This window comes from Ictalurus punctatus, chromosome 1, assembly GCF_001660625.3.
Source record: "Ictalurus punctatus breed USDA103 chromosome 1, Coco_2.0, whole genome shotgun sequence".
NCBI classification, from domain to species: Eukaryota; Metazoa; Chordata; class Actinopteri; order Siluriformes; family Ictaluridae; genus Ictalurus; species Ictalurus punctatus.
Window position 1 is genome coordinate 31,872,749 of NC_030416.2, and position 15,135 is coordinate 31,887,883.

Genomic DNA, 15,135 nt, shown 5'->3' on the forward strand with positions numbered 1-15,135 from the left:
CATGGGAATACGTCCCACTGGACTTTAATCCATCACAGGACAGCAAACAGTTTATATATATATATATATATATATATATATATATATATATATATATATATATATATATATATATATATATATATATATAGTATAAGAGAACACTCCAGTTGCAAATCTAAACTTCTAAATAAATAGAATTTTGAACACAAGAACATATATCTAACTCTAAAATAAACTTCTCTGAAATCAAATTTGATAGAATAAACTTCTCTGAAATCAAATTTGATAGAATAAACTTCTCTGAAATTAAATTTGATAAAATTTAATAGAATAGTAGTTGTTGATTGTATTGTAGGGTTATATAGGAGAGAGAGAGAGAGAGAGAGAGAGAGAGAGAGAGAGAGAGAGAGAGAGAAAATGGCCCACAAGAGTATCATAACCAGAAACTAAAATACTTTAACTGTTGGAGCAGCAACATAACCTCATATATATATACACATAGACTGATATACACGATATGACCAAATGTATGTGGACACTTGACCATCAAACCAATATGTATATGGTTTTTGTACATGCATTTCCAGATTTATTCCCCCTTTGCTATTGTAATACCCTTCACCCTCCGGGGCGGCTGTGACTCAGGTGGTAGAGCAGGTTGTCCGCTAATCATAGGGTTGGCGGTTCCATTCCCGGCCCACGTGACACCACATGCCGAAGTGTCCTTGGGCAAGACACTGAACCCCATGTTGCTCCCGATGGCAAGTTAGTGCCTTGCATGGCAGCTCTGCTACCGTTGGTGTGTGAGTGTGTGCTTTGGATAAAAGTGCTATATAAGTGCGCCATTTACCACTTTTCTGTGAAGGCTTTCCACTAGATCTTGGGGTGTGTCTGTGGGGATTTGTGCTCATTCAGCCACAAGAGCATTAATGAGATCAGACACTGATGTTGTGTGAGGAGGTCTGGGGTGCAGTTGGCGTTCCAGTTCATCCTAAAGGTTTTCAGTGGGGTTGAGGTCAGGACTCTGTGCAGGACACTCGAGTTCTTCCACTCCAAACTTGGCAAACCATGTCTTCATGGAGCTCGCATTGTGCACAGCGACACTGTCATGCTGGAACAGGCTTGGGTCCCTTAGTTCCAGTGAAGGGAAACTGTAATGCTACAGCATACAAACACATTCTATATAATTGCGTGCTTCTAACTTTGTGTCACCAGTTTGGTGAAGAACCACAAATGGGTATGATCGTCAGGTGTCCACAAACACCTGGCAATATAGTGTATATAAGGTCATATCAGTCCAAGGTCACGCAGTATATTGACCATCCATAAGCGACTCTGCGACTATGGAAGTAAAAAAGAGTTTTCTGGAATCCCACTGATATTGGGTACACCTTTGAGTTATAACCCACAAGTGTTGTGTTTATCAGATCAAGCTTGTTCTTAAGCAGCTGGTTACACAATATGAAATAGTTTTCAGCACGAGCCTGTTGGACGGTTATAAATATACCGACTGATTCACTCTTTCATTAGGTTCTGCCTTCTAATAAGCCTCTTTCACTTTATTATGCTCTTGTTATCCATCAGTGTATAAAGCCAGACACTGCTACTTATCAACTACTTCATTTCTCATTCAATACATCAAGAGGTAATATCTGTCCAGTTAAAATCATTCCAAATTCATCCATTTTCTGTACCGCTCCTATACAGGTTTGCAGCAGAACCCAGAGCCTATCCCAGGGAACTCGGGGCACAAGGAGGGAGACACCCTGGACACGGTGCCAACACACACACACACACACACACACACCCATTCACATACTACGGACAATTTAGAGATGCCAAACAGCCTACAAACCTGTCTTTGGACTGGGGGAGGACACCAGGGGAAACCCCTGAAGCACGGGGAGAACCTTCAAACTCCACGCACAAAAGTCAGAGGCATGAATTAAACCCCCAACCCCGGAGATGCGAGGCAAATGTGCAACCCACTAAGTCACCGTGCCCCGAACATCATATCCACGTCAAATCACTTTTGAGCCTTTGGGGATTTTAAATGCTCAAGAAGTATGATTGTGATTGTTCTGCTTGGTGAAGCTCTGATCAGGTTGGGACTGTTGTGGATGCCTCAAAGGACCTGATGTACATCGTACTCTTCTACATGTGTATTGCGTAATGATTTATAATTCCACCATCTGGTATCACCTACAAGACTATGGGTTCCCGTTTGAATCAGGTTCCTCTCAAAACTTCTTCATGTCTTCTCAGATAATTTGTCCTCGTTTTCGTGACCACTGGCACGCTCATTAGGGATCCAAATCCGTAATCTTCATCCTGATGTCTGTAAAACTTCTTTGTAACAATGTCTATTGTTAAAAGTGCATAGGTTGACTTTTCAGAGTTCAAATCCATGTTGTTGTTTTGAAGCACACCCTTACAGAAGACAGGATGAGATTGATTCATCAAAGAAACTGCACCATGCCGAAAACCCAGTAGGGAGGAAAAAAACAGGAATGGTGTTCATAAACACAGTAATCAGAGAAAAGAAATCAAGAAACACAATTTGAAGAGGAACACGGCTTTGAGTCCTCTATGCTGCGGTGATTTTTGTGATTTCTATGCTCACTTGGAAAACGTTTGTTTACCCTTTCTTTGACTGTATTTCTGACCAATGAATGAAAGAAATTTAGGAGAAGGTTTTTTTTTTTTGGTTCTTATAATTATGGGCAAACCAAAAGTATCAAATTCGCTCTGATTTGGACTCAGGAAACTGACTAGTAGGAGAAAAAGCGCCCTTAAATATGCCTTTTCTTAGTACATAGTAAGTTTGACAGCTTGACAAAAGAGGCCATGTTTCAATGTCTTATCAAAATATATGTTAAAACTTCTACTCTAGATGAAATCTCATTAACATTGGCAAATGCATTTTCTTCCACATTTTCCCCCCTCATGCACGTTTACAGAGTTAGATTGGATAGATGGTTTGAAATAAACAATTCAACTTCAACAAAGATAAAATCTCAATTTTTTAACCACATCTCTCTCTCTCTGTATTTTTCTTAGTCATTTGTCCTCTCTCTGTTTTGACTTCTGTCCCCTGTCTGCTGAGCTGAGACCCTGTTACCCCACATATTCTGCACCAGAGGGAGCACCCAGAGCTCAAAAGTCGACTTCTTTTTCCTGCTTAACCAAACGATGACCCTTCTCTCCAGGCGAAGGAATAAAGCTCAACCGCACAGAGCCAAGGGACATGGTTGACCTTTCAATAGGTGGGACATTTGTGGCATTTCTTTCAGTTTCAAACGAGCAGTGCCTGGAAATCTGTGTAGACAAATTCCAGGCCACCATGAAAATAAATCAACCGAAAAAAACAACAGGCATGTTTCATTAAATGGCTAGAGGGGGAAATGTTACATTAAGGACGCAACATTTTTAAAGCAAGGGGGGGGGGGGGGGGGGGGGGGTGTAAACACAATACACTTAGAAAGCATGGATGAATGGAGTGAAAAAGTCCAGGCTTGCAGGGTGTGACGTGCAGGGATTTTCTGTGAATGTTACTAAAATGCACAGATCAGAGAAGTCCCAGCATAATACAGATGTAATAAGTGGGTGATTCTGCATGCCAATCCAGAAAGATGTTTACTTTACAAGCACATAAAACTCATTGTAAGGATGTATCTGTATTCAAATTGGGTGTAGCCTAAACCAGAACGTTTTAATAAAAATAGAATAGAAATGGCATCACCATCAAGTTCATAATACATCTCAACTACAGATGTGTCTTCTCATATTATGTTATGTTTTTTGTTTGTACCTGTCAGCAATATTTTCTCAAATGTAATTTGTTCAATTTTCCACAATATAAACAAACTAGTAGCCTGATTTAAACAACCATGACCCTGACCAGGCAGTGACTAAGGATGAATGAATGGATGCTGTAAATACCTTGCTTGTTAATGAACATGGTCTTTCTTTGTCTGCAAACTTCATACCTCATAGTATCTCTTGCCTGTGCTGGCATGAAAGTACAAACCTCCAGCTTACAAAATGTTTAGATGCATCCCTTGACATCTAAGTCTTGATACATACCTGTAGTCTCACCCAAATACTCGGCAAAAGAATAGAGAATAGTGCACCTCGTATTCATCTTTGTATTTGTATCCATTTAAAACACATCATCTGTCCATTCTGAATAATGTCATTGTATTGAGTTACAGCCTTGTCCAACAATGCTTGAGGCTGCCAAGTGAAGAGAGGGACTGACTAATCCCAACAGTACTTAAGCTCGTCATAAGCAATGCCTTCACAAGCAAACCCTGGCAGCTCTGCGATTGTCTCAAGTAGACGACTGTCAGCACTGAAATCTCTGCAAAGCACGGTTAATACTCTAAGATGGGCTAGTACTAGTGTCAGACCCTCTCAAAGAGAAATGTAAACTCATTACAAAGGGTCACCAAAGTTTAGAGACTCTAAGCAAGACTACAGTTTGAAGAGGCATGTCTTTTACTTGAGAAATTCTATTAAAATTTTTCCCCCCCCTATAATAAACAATGCTAAATAAAAAATAAATCAATTGCAATACTTTCTTCAGATTTCTTTGTTCTAATAATGTCCATTAGCGAACAGTCTACATACTGTATAACTACCAACACACTCTTGATTTCTGGAAGCAGAGGTGGGAAAAGCACCCAAATTCTTTACTCACATAAAAGTGCGATTACTCATCTAAATAAATACTCTGGGAAAAGTGGTAGTGCCGCTTCAAATTCTTCACTCAAGATTAAGTAGAAAAGGATAAACGCTATAAAAAAGGACACATTAGTTACTAGTTACTGATGTTATATTATTGCCTCACTTTTAAAGCACATTACATACACAGTAAAACCGGATAGTTCATTTAACTCCAAAAATTCGAGGAAACTAATTACCTCAAAATTTTTTACGTTGATAAATCGATTTCTTTAAGCCAAATACACTTAAATATAACAAACATTTAACGCAGTTAACTTAAGTGTATTTGTCTTAAAGAAACCGATTTATCAACTTAAAAATTTTGAGATAATTAGTTTACTCAGTTTTTTTGTTGGGAAGACGGGGATCCTGTTACATTTGGAAACCAAACACAGAACTCCACAAAAAGAACATCATACCTATGGTCAACATGCTGGTGGAGTTTGATGGTGGGGGTATGTTGTGCTGCTTCAGAGCCTGAGCAACTTGCAATAATTGAGGGAAACATGAATTCTGCTCTCTACCAGAAAAAGGATAAGGTCTGGTCTTCTGTCTGTAAATTGAAATTCAAGCACAACTGGATTATGTAGCAAGACAATGATCCGAAACAAAGGAGTACATCCACCAGTGAATGGCTGAAATGATTTTTAAGTTTAAGGGGCAATTAGTTTTTCTGAAGAGTGATGGGTGTTGGATAAAGGTTAGTTCCATTAGCTAGTCTGTTATCACAGCACAAGCCATAATCTGGCCTGTAGTTACTGCTCAAACATCAAACACACCAGTGCCACTGTGACTTGTGGCCAAGATACTATTTTACCTGAGCTCTGTGTAGACAGGTCTCACCTGACTTTCCTCACTAAATAACACACTCCAGCAGGTTCGGGGTGGCTTTTGCTGAGCGTGTGAGATTGTCATCAGGCCACAGCCATTTCCTCTCAGCACTCCTACACTTTCCTTCTGAAATTACACACACTCACAGCTGATCCTCCCTGGACACTGGTGTTATATCCTCCATGGTGCAAGCAAGTGAGGCTTTACATCATCACGCTTGTGAATGATCCATTAAGAAAAATTACTGCATTTACTGGGCAAAAAGGTCAATGTACTGCTTTCCACTGTAGCAGTGGTCACTGTAGACTGCTTCATCCTTACTTACATGACTTATGGGCTTGATGCACTTTTTTTCCAATTAACCCAACCATGGAAAAACTCTTGGTCTTGATTTGAGAAAGTGAGGGCAGATCCCTTGCAGCCATATGGTTTATGGTACATGGTACAAGCTTGTCCAAAAGGCACAACTTTGAAGACATGAGCAGTGACAAGGAACTTTTAGATAACCTAATTTATGTAGCAGCATACGGTTGCCAGTGAATGCCAAAGATTTGGTGTGCTTTTGCAACAAACTAACAGTAGGCAGGTGTAGGTTAAAGCAGCCACTGAGAAAATTAGGATTCTCAGAACTTGAAACCTGTCTGGAACATCATGTCGATGAAACCTACCACCTTTAGCCTTAGGAAAATCCTCTTCAAAATATTCCAGCAATTTAAACCTCCAGAATATGATTTATTTATTTATTTATTTTTTTACAATGGTTTATGACTCAGGTAATTTGTGTCTTTGTTGACTACTTAAATAGCCCTTTATATAACGCAGAAGGTTTCCATGTCAGAACTCCAAGACATACACCACTACTGACCCCAAAAAGAGAAAAGTCGACTCAAAATCATATAAATAAGCCACAGACGTTTTGGGATTCTGTTCTGTGGAGCGATGAAACAAAACTGGAGTATTTCGGCACGATGGATCAGCGGTATGTCTGGAGGAAGAAGAATGAAGAAAGAACACTCTGTCCACAGTCAAGCATGGTGGAGGCTCGGTGATGCTCTGGGGCTGCTTTACATCCTCTGGCACTGGTAACCTGCAACGTGTGGAAGGTGAGATGGATTCATTAAAGTATCAGGAAATCCTAGGAGAAAACATCATGTTGTCTGTGAGGAAGCTGAAGCTTGGGCATCATTGGACCTTCCAACAGGACAATGATCCCAAGCATACCTCAAATTCCACCAAGGCTTGGTTACAGAAGAAGTCCTGGAAGATTCTACAGGACCGTCACAGTCACCTGACTTGAACCCCATAGAAAATTTGTGGAAACCACTTGTAACAATTGAGCATTTTCAATTGCTTTTGTTTGATTGGTTCATTGCAAACAGCTGAAAGTCTGTACATTTTGACAATGAACCTTATTTGACCTCAAAGAACACAGATGCTACAACATGTGTACAGGACATTGAAAAAATATCATCATGTTAATTTTATGTTTACAGAGTTGTCCCCATTAAATTAGGGAAAGTCATTAAATCTGAAGCAAAAAAAAAAGTCAATCATGTATTTACACACGTTAAACACTGAATGGGGTCAAATTGACTCCAAAGATAATAGGAGGTTAAACTGATGATTTATGTCTCTCTGAGCATGGAAGAAGTCGAAAGATTAACAGAGTTTCTCCAGCAGTCACACAGATGGCTTTCCCATCCCACCTTTCTCTCTCCTTGTCCTCTTTCACTCTTTCCGTCTCTTTCTCAGAAACCTTGGGCCTGCTCCAGCTCTGCTTATTTCATCTCTTGGGCAGCCCATCACTCCGGAACCCCTCCATCGTCACAGCAACAGTGTATACACACTAGAATGGAAGTGACGGAGGCATGGGTCAACTCCCATTGGCTGGAGGTGGAGAGATGCAGTGTGGGACGCTGGGAAGGGGCTAATATCAAGCACAGCTGGCCGAGCTGGATAACCCGTTTCCTTCTCCGAACATGTCAGCGGAACCCGAACTGAAAACAGGAAAACGCTTCCCAGTGCTCTCCCAGGACTTCATCCCGAGATCACACGCCGAAAACAAGCAAGCAAGGACTTGTAAACATAAACAAACGTCTCCGGGGCAGCTGATTAGACACAGTTATCAAAGTTGCTCACACCTTCCAAAGTATTTCCATGGGAGTATTAAGTTTGCTCATAAACTGGCACATATTTGAATCTCAGATCTTGCATTTCTTTCTAATTCCACCACTTTGGCTGGATTTCAAAAGAGAGCAGCTGAAGGCAAAAGCAGAACCAAGAAGTCATCTGCATCACTGGCTCTGCTTACACAAGTGTAGATGTAAAACCATTAAGTTTCTATTGGCAAGTCTTGGTAAGTTAACCATCACTCATAGAGACTCTCTCACCCAATATTCACACTAACAAGTGACAAAGCAACAGCACACCGTTTATTTTCTATGTACACCACGGAAAAGCCGTGTGATTTCACTGGCAGTGCCATAAACAACATTTGAAATGAGATTTTCTCAATTCCATGCCAATTAAGTATGACGCACTGAAATGACAAATCAAAACAACTGGATTACATGATTCCTATGGAGCATATGGTCTAACATTTCTTCATTCCCCCACTCACAACTTTATTTCCTACCAGCAATTAGTTCCAGTTAACTGTTTGATGCTCAAAAATGGAAGAAAAACTTATAACCGTGGTTTCATCTAACCCTATCATATACCCCCTGAGTATACATTAAGAAGAAGAAGGGAAAAAAAAGCTTGGAAAGAACTAGCAGAGATTGTTAGTGCCTCTGTTGAGTGTACATAGCTATTAGAATTAGCTTTCTTTGCTAATCTGCCAAAAAGATTGTACTAAGCCTGTTATGTTACATGTAAATCACGCAACCAATTTACACGCTGATTAGTACAGGGGTGTCCAATCTTATCCGCAAGGGTTCCTTTCAATCAATCAGGAGCCACACCTGATTCCACCTGTTTAACCAGTTGAGCTTGGCTTTAAATATAGACTCAGGTGTGGCTTCTGCACAAGCCCTTTCCAGATGAGACTGGACACCCCTGGATTAGTGCATTTTTTACATTTGTGTTAAACTAGTACACTTTAGTAGCTATAATATACAGCTCCTACCATTTGTCATCGGAATGAAAAGAAATCACTGGACAGGCCATGCCCACAAACGATACCAGAAGACACTCTACATGTGGCTTACTAGTGTGAATGTAGAGTCTGAGTCTGAAAGGCAGACTATGTACTGTTATTATCTACAAAAAGAATATGCAAAGGTATATTTTCGTAAAGTTTTGCCACAGAACATGCTATTTTGAATTTTAAACACAATATTTTATGGCCAGTATCTGGCACCTATCTATTTGAACTGCCCAATAAAATTACATTAAAGAGTCTTCAAGTGCAAAAACACGGCTGAGGGCGTATAATGACTTGACCCGTATTTCAACCAGGGTACTTATTAAAACGTGATTCCAGCGAAATGATCTGGAACCATCCAAACAGATGACTCATTCAGGAAAACTCCCTTTTTTAGCTCTGGACAGAGTGGAATTGCTTCTCACGGTGTCTAAAAGTAAGATTCAGCTCCTCCACACTTTCAACCTGAAGCCTAAACAAAATTCCGTCAAAACCACATGTTAGGACTAATCATGGTGCATATGTAATAAAACTCACATGACAGTTGCTGGCTGGATTTAAATAAACTTTTTTCTGTGGTGTGTCCTTTATAGTGGTCACACTCATGATGCTGTCCTGCCGTGACCCAGTCTGTGTTTGACATTAAGTCATTTGTGCAGAACAGACGGGAAGAAATCAGACGTAAAAAATATCTGGCAATTACTGACATCCGAAACAACCCTAATTCCCCTGAGATACTGAATCACTCTACTCTGTGCTACTACAGTCACTGAACCTCTGAACAAATAGAGTTGTGTTTTTGGACCTTGCACCTGTTGAGTTCATCACTGGGAAGTGTAGTCAAACAACGCTCATGCAGTTCATAAACATCTGGATGTCGTGAGAGTGCAAAAGTTAAGACACGAAATCATTTTATTGCATTGACACTTCTTACATAAATGCTGAATTTTTCAGTCTCCAGGTTGTGCAATGAAGTCAAATAAATGCATTTTCCCCATCTCCAGGGCCAGAACTGCCAAAGTTGTCAGAATGAAGCTGAGAGCACACTACAAGACTTTCAAAATCTCAGAAGTAGTTCGGTAGATGTCGTGGTGTGCAAACTACGTGATTGGTCTCAGACGAAGCGCCCGCACACTACATAATCTTTCACCTGAAAAGATCGCTTCTGAACCATGCCATAGCCCCAAAATACTGCTTTCTCATGATTCATCTACATCCATGAGAAAGCAGGATTTGGGGATATGGCATGTTTCAGAAGGGATCTTTTGAAGAAGAGAAAATGTGGAGGAAATATTGGTTGGGAAGATGCAGGCAGTGGAGATTGTCTGTTCTGCAAAGAGAACTGGAGGTATAGTGCAAAAAATTTAGCCGCACTACAAATGCACCAGCAGGAATTATGCCATGTATCCCCCTCCCTTGGATATTCCTAAAAACCATTTGGGTAGGACATGACAACTCATTTCTTATATAAGCTTTTATATTATTATGCTTACATTTTGTCCTCGTCTTCTTACAGAAATCGATGGCTAATTAAGTGGATTTGACCTGCTGGGTATGGAAGCAGCTGGATTCGATTTCGTCTTGGACTCTCATTGGCTGTTTTTCACTGCTGTGCTTGCAACTAGTCAAAGATAGGTTTACACTAAGAGATTCTTGGCCAAAAATATTAAACATGCTTGAGCTGAGACAATTGCGTCGCTCAACTGCACACGCTACTGTGATGGCTGGCCAGGGTACACTGGGAAATCAGGGCTAAAATCATGCAGTGTGCACTCAGCTTTAATTACTAAAATGACGTTTACTTGGTCAGAGATTTTAAACATTAACTTGAAAATATTTGACATTAACCTTTTGACAATACAATGAAATCAAAATACAGTAATACTTACTGGCAACATTCTTAAACATTATTGATTCTGCAACACTGTGTCTTCTTTATTCTCTTAAACGTTAGCTTAGATTATGAAAAAGTTTACCATAAAGCCCTTTGCAAAAGCCCGTTAAAAAAAAATCACTTTGACACAAGTAATCATTATGAATTTATAAAATATTCAAGAAATATATATATATATATATATATATATATATATATATATATAATGTTAATAATACTATTTAATTAAAAAAATATTATTTAATTAATTTACATATTAAAAAATGCTACAAAGTGTCCTATTTTCTGATCTGTAGTGCATGGGTGGGCGTCTCCCTGCCAAAGTAAACAACAGGTGAACAATGTTAGTGCTGGCAGGGAGAAAAAAGAAAAACTTCATTTTATTTCCCCCAACATCTTAAAAGTCATCATGTGGTGTGTTGGTTTATTTTGTACTTATTAGCAGCATGGTGCTTGGGGGAAAAGCAGCAAAAATCTGGTAAAATCATAGTTTGCGTGTACTCGTAGTTTTTTGTGTGCATGGCACTGCTACTTAAAGCTACTTTAAAAACATACACTTATCAGGAGATTAAAGTAGATTAAAAACTAATTTTATTTGCATTTGATTTAATGGCCTAATACTGCACATTAGTAAGCCGCTTATTTGTAATTGACGGGTGTAAGTTTTGCCGGGGGGGATGGTGGCTTAGTGGTAAGCATGTCTGCCCTGCACCTCCAGGGTTGGGGGTCTGACTCCCGCCTCCACCCTGTGCGTGCAGAGCTTGTGCTTTGGGGGTTTCCTCCAGAAACTTTGGTTTCCTCCCCCAGTCTAAAAAAACATGCGCTGTAGGCTGATTGGCATTTCCAAATTGTCCATAGCATTTGAATGTGTTTGTGTGTGTAATTGTTTGTGCTCCCCACGAGCTTGTGTAGGATAAGCGGTACAGAAAACGGATGGAAGTTTTGCCAGCAAGACCGAATCAACCTTGTCCTATTTATACATTCATAACACTGTGAGATTTTTATCATACAAACATGAAAAACAATCTGAAAAGTCAGAATCTGTAGTCTTGGCTTTTCGATGTACCCATGTGTAACGAGTATTATCGAATACGTAACTATAATTAGACAATCGGATGACTGATCAGATGATTTAACGTTAAAACGATTATCTCGGCTGTAGTGTAGTCATTGTGCTAATTCTCACTTCTTTCACTGTTTAGCTAAAAAAACTGAACTATTACCACACATAAAACACACACGGTAAGCAATTCATACGAGACGCAGTGTTGTTCATGCTCAGGAACAAAGAGGCTGTGTGAGCTGTGTGTGTCAGTTCAGTTTCGGCAGCTGGGGTAAAAGGGTAACTGACTTAAGCTTTCAGCCAAATTTAATTTGGTACTTTCCTAGACCTGACGTCGTCTCTAAATATAGCCCTGCATATAACTCGAAATGTTTAACAGGGGAAAAAAAAAAAAATTGTGGTGGTAAACTCACCACAGAAGCTGTAGCTCACAAGACGAATCTAATAAAATAATGTTTTTTGGATTCAGTCGTGGAATAATTCTGACTATAAACAAAAGCATATGACTAAGATAACTCTTTTGGTTAAATGAAATCATGAATTAAATGAATGCTGCCTTCTTGGTGTGGTTCGTTTGGGAAGGTGTTAAAACACCAAGCAATCTCACTTGGACAAAGTCCAACACTTCCTGTGAGAGGTGATCTTTGTCTGCTTCCAGGTGAACCATAGTGAAGTTCTATTGAAAGTGAGATTTACCCAATTACAAGAAGTGAGCACTAGATAAAAGGATTTTAAAAGGATGTTTCCAAGATCCTGTGCTTGTTTTTTTTTTTTTTTTTTCCCACTTACATTTGTGGAGCATTAAACTGGAACAATTTCAATTTCGCTTTAATTCAGACTAGGCAAACAGTATGAGGTGTGCCACGTATCGTTTACTGTAGGGTATTTCCACGTGTGCCGTTGGGTATTTCCACGCTAGACTTGGCGTTTAGTCAGAGATTGTGAATTTAGCCAAAATAGTGATGAAAACTCAGCTTGAAAGTTTAACAGACAGCCCGAAGAGCTGAGGAATAGATTTTCCTTCTTTCCATTACTGAACGTTTTGATTCGGACGCTAATCCAGCAGGGAGTCTGCGTACGTTATTGATCAATAAAACAGGAAGAAAAGTGTGAGGTGATGTGAATGTGAGTGCAGGTTACCGAGCCAGACCACATTCCACTGGAAACGCCAAATGGCAGGCCAGACCCACTGAGCCTCCTCATGCGTCATTCTGTTGTTATTGTTACATTTGTGGCTTGCTTTTGGTTGGCTTTTTTGGCCGATTAATTTCTAAAACATAACCATTGAGTGTGGGAGGTGGAACAATATTTCTCCCACAGTGTCATGTCGGTGTGCGTATGTGTGTGTGGGAGCGTTAAAGAGCGAGCGTGTTTATTTGGTAAGAGGAGGCTGTATGATCATATTTTGGGAGTGGACTCGGTCATGCCTTGTTCCTTGTTTGCTGGCGTTAGTAAACTGTATTTTGACTGACGGTCCGTGAAGTCAGCAGCTGGTTGATGACATCATCGCTGTAGCCCAGGATGCCCTTTAGGACCTCGACTGTGTGCTGACCAATCACAGGGGGCGGAGCTGGCTTGTCAAACTCAAAACTGTTGAATCGGACAGCAGGACCTGTGAGAAAAACAGCTGCACTTGTAAAATGATTCACAAATAATATTTTTTTCCATCATAATTACACAATATATGTGTTTTATATATATATATATATATATATATATATATATATATATATATATATATATATATATATATATATGCCCTGTGATGGACCGGTGTCCCATCCAGGAGGAAATCTCCCATCTTGCACAGTGTTACTGGGATTGGCTCCGGATCAGGTTGGATCAGGTTTAAGCAGTTACTGAAGATGAATGAATGAATGTTTATCTTCCTCTTAAACACTCAGAAATGAACAGCAACCTCTTCATGTCCACTTAGTTAAAAACAGCTTTAAATAATAGACGATATGTATTTGCCACATACTTTTATGCAAATTTTGGGCTATAGCAAAAAAAAAAAAAAAAAAAAAAAAAAAAAAAAAAAGAGACATGCATAAACTACGATTAAACGTATTTACCGAATAAATTCCTCAACGCGCATCAAAAAAGGCATGTGACTTCACCTCAACAAATCACGTGATGGGATAATTGTCTCAGAAAAGTACAAATTTGTATGGATACTTTGTGCCAGTTTCCCTGGACGTGACGATTTTGTTCTCTTGAACACATGGGAAGAAAATACCGCTTTATTCGTACATGCTTCATGCGATAGTCCGATTATTCACATAAGTTACATTCGCAACTTGGATGGAAACATGGCTAGAGAAACACGACAAAGCCAGAACTTAAATAAAGTTAGAAATTAGTGGAAGTCGAAACAGGTGTGAGTGATCAGTTGATCAGTGATCAGTCACGTGACATGGTCATGTGATATGCTAGGGCTGACAAGTAATTTAGTTCTTGTAGGCCATTTTGTGGCTGAAACTAGCAATTACATGACCCAATTATCAGCAATGACTTCTTTTTTTCTGATTTAAAAGAGGATAATGAAACCCCAAAACTGCAGTGAATCTGTAACAAATAATTTTTTTTTCACATTTAAATTGAACTGAAAACATTCTCCTTATGATTGGTGTTTCTCAGATGATTTGTATTGCCATTCTGTCCAGGTGAATGAATCTGTGAATATTCATAGGAACACTAAACGTTGCTCATACCTCAGTGCCGAGTGGTCGGAAGGTTTAATTTAATTATCTAGAACAACAGCTCTGACCATCAGTGATTAAATCCAGATCACAGGTTTATATTAATGCAGTCTCTAATACAGTCGTGTTGAAAAATAAGCACACCCCATGGAAATTGTCGGCTATTTATTTATTTATTTATTTATTTATTGTTACATATTTGGACGAGCAAACATTTGATCATCTTTGAAACGGCGCCTATTAATAAAGTTGATACACCGTAATTTCCGGACTATAAGCCGCTACTTTTTTCACACGCTTTGAACACTGCGGCTTAAACAATGATGCGGCTAATTTATGGATTTTTACGGGCTAACGAGTTTCATGCCGCCAAAACATTTAGCCTCGTCACATCGGACCAATGAAATTACCGAACAGGTCACAGTGGACCAATGAAACTGGTCGAATTAAATCAAACGCACTCACACTAAATTCTTCAGATCAGTCATTTTGCGCTTCATGCACACACCCTCATCATGGAAAACACACGAAGAAATGCATATGATGCAGCTTTTAAGTTAAAGGCGATCGATCTGGCTGTCGGAGAAGGAGATAGAGCTGCTGCACGTAAGCTTGGCATCAGTGAATCGATGGTGAGACAATGGAGACGGCAGCGTGAAGAACTGACTCAATGCAAAAAGACGACAGAAGCTTTCAGAGGTAAGAAAAGCAGATGGCCCGAACTTGAAAACGTTCTTGAAGACTGGGTGAACACACAGAGAGCAGACGGCCGAGGTGTTTCCACTGTGCA

At 39.6% G+C, this 15,135-nt stretch overlaps 1 protein-coding gene across 2 annotated transcripts in view; it reads right to left on the reverse strand.

Moving 5' to 3' along the window:
• Window positions 1-9,580: 9,580 nt before the first annotated feature.
• sugct (succinyl-CoA:glutarate-CoA transferase) overlaps window positions 9,581-15,135 on the reverse strand; it is a 121,326-nt gene continuing 115,771 nt past the window's right edge. The window contains exon 14 of one of the 2 annotated variants that reach the window (XM_017480479.3): window positions 9,581-13,255. In XM_017480479.3, the coding sequence (XP_017335968.1) occupies window positions 13,092-13,255 (164 nt within the window). In that variant the 3' untranslated portion in view covers window positions 9,581-13,091. The remainder of the gene's footprint in view (window positions 13,256-15,135) is intronic. The other variant, XM_017480506.3, reaches the window with a different exon arrangement.